The sequence below is a fragment of the Leuciscus leuciscus genome (genome assembly GCF_965113295.1).
Source record: "Leuciscus leuciscus genome assembly, chromosome: 23".
Classification (NCBI taxonomy): domain Eukaryota; kingdom Metazoa; phylum Chordata; class Actinopteri; order Cypriniformes; family Leuciscidae; genus Leuciscus; species Leuciscus leuciscus.
The window spans coordinates 11,539,589-11,547,887 of record NC_138747.1 but is presented as its reverse complement, the minus strand read 5'-3'; the positions used below and the strand labels follow the sequence as shown (position 1 = coordinate 11,547,887).

The 8,299-nt window shown below is 35.6% G+C and overlaps 1 protein-coding gene across 2 annotated transcripts in view; it reads left to right on the top strand.

The window, feature by feature from the left end:
• The first annotated feature begins 1,410 nt into the window (after positions 1-1,410).
• Positions 1,411-8,299, top strand: part of unm_sa1614 (un-named sa1614) — a 39,503-nt gene continuing 32,614 nt past the window's right edge. For both annotated transcript variants that reach the window (XM_082155018.1, XM_082155017.1), the window contains exon 1: positions 1,411-1,728. In XM_082155018.1, the coding sequence (XP_082011144.1) occupies positions 1,603-1,728 (126 nt within the window). In that variant the 5' untranslated portion in view covers positions 1,411-1,602. The remainder of the gene's footprint in view (positions 1,729-8,299) is intronic.

The window sequence follows — 8,299 nt, the reverse complement described above, 5'->3', positions numbered from 1 at the left end:
GCTAAACGTACTGTAACCTGCAGAAAGAGTCACCGAACGAATCAGTGGATGAACAGATTTGAAAGATTTGACTGGGATGAATTAAAATCTTCACCACTATTTGATATAGTTGAAGTCATTTGTCTCTGATAAAGCGCGTTTATTTATTTTTTATTTGCTTGGGTGAATGTCTCAGGGGCTCAACTGAATCTCTACACAATTATTTCCTGGACAATAAAATAATCCTACATGTTCATATTATTTTATTATAAATTATTATAAATTGTTGATTAAAGCTGCAGTCCGCAGTTTTTCCTCTTTGTCGCCATCTCTGTTCGAAATCTGCAATTGCAGTTATTCGCGGAATTATCAACTTTACGTGCGTTGTGCCTCAGCATGGCACAGTACGGATGAATCCAATGTTTTGAGGAGAATGTACGGCTGTCAATCACCGCGCTGGTGATGTGGATACTGTCATTCGCAATCACAGATTCTACTTTTTGGAAGTATGACCAACATAAGAATTTTCACCGGAAAATGTCGTCTGAACAAGTAAGTAACATCCACTTTTGTTCTGACCAACTAAGGGGGAAAAAGCATTGCAGTAAATCACACCGATTAAATCAAACGATCTGCAAATTATACTTTGTTCTCAAATTGTTAATGTTAACAACATCAGCATTGCGTGACTACATTTAATGCCTTTCCGATATTTGTCCTTGTTTTCGCATGGGCCCGGTTGCAGTCTCTTTTTTTTCTCCGAAGTCTTTCGCGTTTTACAGCGAATGAATCTCCAGTTGTCACTCCACCACCGACATCCTCACATGCAATATAGCCTACTAGCCGAGACACCTTCTTTATGTGGACAGTTGCGACGTAATGATGCAAAAACATGCTCGAATTTCCCGCGTAAATCCACCAGTACCACTGGAATTAAAAACAATATTACAAGCTTTCCATTTTGAATCGAGCTACGGCAAGCAGATAGTTTTGAACACTGGCTGGTTATGTACTTGCTCAAAAAATTATTTGGGATAATTTTTAACCCAAAAAAGCTACGGACTGCAGCTTTAATGTATTAATTCATTAAATAAATAAATTAATAAACAGTTATTGCATAGCAATTAAACTAAGAGACTAGATGAGATTATAAATAGATAAGTAATAATAAATATTTTAGATAAAATATCTGGTGGTAAGGTCATTCATAAATGCGAATAGCTTTCAAGAATGTATAACAGGTTTATTTTGGTTTTATTATTACAGTGCAATTGTTTTTATCTATGGCCTTCTAACATATTGACCACAGTAGATGCTTATAATTGTTTCACCATTATTAACCATCCCAGCCTGATATGATTTGTGGGGTCCGTCGGCCAACTGCGCATGCGTACTATCGAACAGTCAACACTAGACTGACACTAAACCCTCCTGTTTCCTCTTTATGCGCGTTCGCCGCTATAGCCAAACACAACACTGCTGCACTTTACTTCACCGCTGTGCGAACTTTTCAAACAGCTTGACATCTTTCTAGTTACTTCCTCACCAACAATATCATCCTTTTTAATGGGCTTACTGTGAACATTTCTTTTAGAATTAGCATTTTCCTATTTTTCCTCCAAAATGTCTGAGTTCATATCAGTGGATGAGTTTATCGTGGAGACTTTGGAGGACTACAGCTCTCCCACCACCTCTTCCTTCTACACCAAAATGACAAGTTGCCGAAATTCCGCCAACCTGATCGAGGAGGTATGAGATAGTGCCTTTGTGTGCTGCCGTCTTTTGTAATAGCTTCTTATTTTGTCTTTGACAGTTGTAGGCTACAGCATGATGAATGAAATGAATGTGTTCTGTACTGTCCAATATCAGAAGCAGGTCTCAATGTATTTTTTTTTTTATGAAGGCAATATGCTCTTTATCCTGTTTTACAGTGCCGTTTTGCATTGCAGAAATGCTTAAGCCAATGAACGTGTTGTCTTTCATATTTTCCCCTACGAACACTGCTTCAAACATTACTACAGCAGATACAGATGCTCTTTGTCTTGTTGAATCGATTGGGCTGAGCGTAGCCTATTTCCAAAACCCCAAACCATGTGATTTCAAGCTAAATAGTCTGTTAAAGCGTAGAAAATTATTGTAGTCATCTAATCAGGTTGCTTTTAAATTTGTTAAAATTAATTAATACGCTCCTTTTCTGTGGTTTCTGTATCATATCGTGCAACTGAAAGAGGAAGGATCTCACATTTCATTACGCGTTAACATCCATTTCCTCTTCGTTATTGTAAATTAAATGGCACCGAAGTTTTACAATCTTTCCTTTTTTTGTAATAATAGATTTTACTCTTTATTTCGTATTTTGCCGCTATCTCGCGCTTTTTATCTCATATCACTGCTCGTGCGTCAATAGTGAGCTTCTGCTGTATTATCACGAGCACGTGCCTTTCATCCACTGTTTATTGAGCTGCATAAACAAAAGCCGGCTTAGGATTCATGAATCTTCTGGAGCTAAGGAACCAGCATGAATATGACCGTCATGTTTCTGGATCCGCATCCATTGTTGTTGTCGTGAAACAACGCTCCACCAATCATTGCCTTCTGATTTTTGGGTTAGGGGTGGGAGGATTGCTTGATAGAGATGTTGCTCCAGGACCAACAAAGGATATTGATCCAGGATCTTGTCCTGTTAGTGAATGTCATGTTGTGCATGTTACAGAAATCATGGTAGTGAGAAGTTTTTTGACTGCTGTTTGCCACAGGTACAAAAAGGTGCATTTACTTAGCCTACTATAAAATGCAGCACAGAGGTGTCGTTTTGTCATTACAAAATCTATTATATATATATATATATATATATATAGGCTATATATATATAGGCTATATATATATATATATATATATATATATATATATATATATATATATATATATATATATATATATATATATATATAACCTGTCAAACCGGAACCACATCTAAACATAAAAGCTTGTGTTTATATATTTGTGTGTGTGTGTGTAAGTATATATATACTCACACACCCATACAAATATATATATATGATGTTCACACACACACACACACACACACACACACACACACACACACACACACACACACACACACACACACACACACACACACACACACACACACACACACACACACACACACACACACACAGGCTATATATATACAAACACATATGTTATAGAAACAAAAACTTTTGTTATGAGATTAATCGATTTGCAGCACCAATATAAACAGTATGTATATTAAAAATGAAATGTATACAATGAGCTGTAAATAATTAAATATGTGTCAAAACAATTTTCATGACAGTTTGTTGTTCAAACAATCTATAATTTTATTTACATTTATTACTTTAGATTTGATATATTGTAATTTCATTTAGAAAAAGATTTGTATTATGAAAACATTATTTATCATATTTTAATTTTTTTCATATATTTATTTGTCCCGGCAAGAATGTGATTATTTAGCTACTGCATATTTTTGACACAGTACAGGTCATCATGTTCCTAAAAAATATGGGTAACACTTTTATTTCTAAACCAAAGCCAGTTTTTATGTACATTGGCTCTTGGCTGGTGTTAAATTTGAACCCAAGTTGTGCCTATTTGAAGCATATATACAGCAGGGTCAGGGTGGTAACAATTGAATGATGACTGCTTGAATGATGACTGCATAGTGGAATGTGAAGTAACCATGGTGATGACCTGGTCTGTGCAATGCACAGCCATACAAATTGAACAGTGCATCACATTACATGCTTGATTGTGACAGGATATGAACCTTATATAGTGAGCTTTGCACACGCACAGCCTCAGGGGGGTTCAGGACAAAAGGGTTATAAGAGAGGCCGAGTAGTTGTCTTTCTTCAGAACTTGTCTAGAGTCAGCCTCCGCTATCCAAAACCCTCAGCCTTGAGATATCAGAAACCTCAAGACTGATCTCAGACCAGGACACCTCAGTTTAATCTGCCTTAGTGCAGATTTACAGGCGCTGAAGCAAATCCTGCTGCTTGGACAAGCCCTTCAAAACAACAATAGAAGCACAGAAGGGCAAATCTATGAAATAAATGACTTAAAGGGATCAGCCTAATTAAACCAAAAATGAAAAATCACTTACTCACCCTTATGTTGTTCCAAACTTGTATGACTATTTCTTCGGTGGAACACAAAAGAAGATATATTGAAGAATGATTTTCTGCATATTATAAGTCGATGGAGCTCAAAATAACATTGGACCCCATTGACATTAATTATATGGACAAGAAAATATTTGGACATTTAAATTTTATGGGTTAAATATCCCTTTAAATAGCGAATGTTTTCAACCCTATTGATAATCTCTCGGTACAGTATTAGTCAGACCTGTGCAGGTCATTTAAAGTGGAATCTCACTTGCCTTTTTATGTTTGAACTCGTGAGAAGTTTGATTAATCACCAACCAGATATTAGACAACACAGATGCCTTAATCTGCACTGACCTCAAGGGAGATAATAGGAACTCCATGCTATAATAGAGTCTGTGTTTGGGTCATGTGACTTAATGACAAAGCAGGAACAGTAGTGATTTCCCTGGACATTTCTGATGATGATCCAATACACACCTCAGCTATCTCTCTTCAACACAACATGTTGTTCCTGTTTTCCCATTGTATGTTGCTGAAAGTTAATTAAAATTTGGGGGGCGATTTGGGATTAGCAGATGCACCGGAGAGGAATAAAGAAAGATAATTGGAGTACTTGGATAATCTGCCACACCAACAGGAGCAGCCTGTTGTGCCATGCCTTGTTTTTTCTGTTTAAAGTAAAGCAGGGTTACCCATTCATTCAGAGTGGAGACACCTGATATAACTATTATCCTCATTCCTGAAATATTTGTTAAGAATGAACAAAGGTACACTCATTCATGCTTTCCTCATTAAAACGTTTTACACATAGGCCTAAAGAAATTAGTAGAATATTTAAAATGAATTGAAATTAATTAATTTAATCTTTTAGAAAAATACTACTACTGAGAGCGCCTTTAAAATAAAATAAAATGAATTCAATAGGTAAAAGTAATTACCCTGCGGCATTGTTTCCCCAGGGATCCAGTTAAATGCACTATTGTGAATTACTGCAGCACTTAGTGCTTTGAAAGTCAATTTGACGCACTTACCTAGGAATTTCACAAACCTTGATCCAATTTTATTTTGGACTTAAAGGGGCATTTCATCCAAAAATGAACAGTCATCATTTACTCACCCAAATCGTTATTATTGTGAGAAGTATCTCGGTGGGCTTTTGTTTCATACAGTGGAAGTCAATGGTAACCAAGACTTCTCAAAATATCTTGTTTTGAGTTCCCTAGAAGAGTCTTATAGGTTTTGAACATCCATTAAAAAGTTTATTTCAGTATGTCAAAAAGCCCCTTGGCAACATCTTGCACTTGCAAAGGAAGTGGTATCAGCATGTTATTTTATATCATACATCTGCTGACTTCATGATAAACCTGCTCTGGATCCCTCATGTTGCTGAGCTTCATCTGAGTGGGTTTGATGCTATTTCTGTGCATGTGTGTGTGTGTTTACCTCAAACTAGTCTTTAGAGCACTTTGGACACAATATAAATAGCTTGCTTCACAACTTTATATGAGACACACAGGTCTAAATAAGCGGTCATAGTAGATCTGGACTACATTTTGTTTTGTATAAACTAATGGGCTACTACCCCAGATGCCAGTGGAAAAATGACCAGGTAGTTTCTAGTTACTCTTTACCCAATCTTACTCATAATTAACATTTCATGACTGTAAGGTAGTGAACTCTACCATGGTTACGTGGTATTATTGTGGTATAGATTTATTTTAACTTCTGGCCATCTTGGTTAAGGAGCTAAAATCCACCAGTGGTGAAGAAAGTGAACTGTGTGTGTCCGTGTGCGCTGTGCTTCATTTAGCACAAAAGAGGGAGATAAACATCTGGTCGTGCTCCTCAATTATAAAATGCCTCAGACCTCAAAACATTATTACTGCATGTCTTATGGTGGATTCGTTACATGAAGCATGGAGCTTTTATGTGTCAGTACAAGAACCATTTTGTCGGTTCTGTTGTGAATGATTAACATTTGAAGTTCTTAAAATTAGACTTAAATAAACATTTGATTTCTTGAATTATTTCAGTAAATATAGACTTTTTTCTCTCCCATGGGAATAGAAACAAGCTTGGGAAAATTACCTTAAAAGAAATAAGATTTTATTTAAAATATGAGAAGCAGCACTGTTGTTTACTGGCAGTTTGTACAATAACTAGGATTAGAACTATAGCTATAATTAAAAATGTTATATGACATATTATATTATAATAATAGACAGTATTATCCACTATTAAGATATTATTTCATATTTGGGTGAAAACCGGAGCAGAATCAACAAATAATTAAATTCAAAATTGTATTTTCTATATTATATTTCAGTAAATAAAAGTAGGCTACAATAAAAAAAAATTAAAAAAAATGAATATGATAAAGTATCATTTTAACTAATATGAAATTCTAAATGTTATATGCTGTATTATATTACATGGCATATGCCATAAAAGTATAATATTATATATTATGCTATATTAAGATATATTTTTAAGCATTTTTTCACATTTTTGTGTGAACCCTAAATTTTATATTTATCCATCCATTCATTAAACTGATTGTCCACTGAATTGCATGCTGAATATTATATGCCATATTATAATATTATAGGATCCAGTTGGGATATCCCAATTATAGGATATTATTTCATATTGGTGTGAAAAACATTCACAACAAAGTTTAAACAGAGTTTCTGCAGTTTAAGGAAACACACTAAAAGAGTTCAATGCTTCCCTCCCAAGCACAATGGTATAATAGGCATAATCAGATGGCGGTTCTTTTTGTGTAAAAATTTAAATGTAAACTGAACAACAACTACATTTGTGGTCACAACCTTCGTAAGCCAGTCACTGCCCCTGTTTACCATGAGTATTTATGGCTGTTTATCACTGGTCCTACTTTGTTCTATCCTTACTATGTGTGCTGTGGGGAATTTCACCAGCACTAAATGCACACAAAAGCCAATCCAAAAAGCCAGGCACCATTGCTGCAATATAGAACAAAAGATCTGTGAGGTTAGTCATGCTGAGTACAGAATTCACACTCTGCCTAGTCAGGGGAATGTGAATTTCAGCATGGAATGCCGTTCCAGGTAAAATACCACACGGTTGAATTGTTATTGGCCCAGTGTACACATAACAGAGCTAACTGGAATTGCTAAAAATAAGAAAGCCAAACATCCTTGATGCAAAACTAGCTGCTCTGAATGTGTTCGGTTCCTGGTTGCTTAATTTAAAGGGATAGTTTGCCAAAAAATATATATTTAGTCAGTATGTATTCACCTTCACATTATTCCAAACCTATGACTTTCTTCAGTGGAACACAAAGGGAAATATAATGAAAGAAGTTGATGGTGACTGACTAGCACCTTTCAAAGACCAAAATAACAACATAAAGCATCATAAAAGTAATCCATACGACTTTTACACTATATTACAAGTCTTCTGAAGCCATAGTTTTGTGTGCGAAACAAACTAAATTTATGTTGGCCTCCGTGGTCAGCATTCTCTCGGAAAAGAGCAGCTTGGAAATTCTAATCAATTTCTCCTTTTGTGTCGCACAGAGGAAAAAGGGTCATAGAAGTTTGAGAGTGAGTAAATAGTGCCAGCATTTTCATTTTGGGATCAGCTACCCCTTTAAGTGTTGGTTGTATGACAGTTGACTCTTGCTCAGTGTCAGATGATTTTACATCACGCCCAACATGTTTCTCAATTGTGCTGTATGAGGAGTTCATTACGGGCTCTCTGAACTAATAACAGTGAATTACATTTTCCTCTTCACACTATCATGTGTGACACCAATGAATATTAATGGATTATAATCCTTTATGCTGGCATTTGACAGGCCTGTTTCCTTAGAGAATAAAAACAGCAAGATAAGACACGAGTGTTAGAGACAGAGGTCCCCGGCTTTGAAACAGGAAGAAGTCTCCATAGAAACTGGGATTTTTTTTTTGAAGGAAGTTGATTTCATCAAGGCTAAGGAGAACAAAGAATCTAGTTAAAACTCAGTTTTCTGCGTAGTCATGTTACTGAGTTTAATCATGTTATGAAATTCCTCTTGTGCACTTAACATTCAGTAAAATAAACATGACATGAATGTTATGAATGCAGTACATTTTTGGAATCGATTTCCATATTTAAAAACAGTTGTTACTCAATCTGTC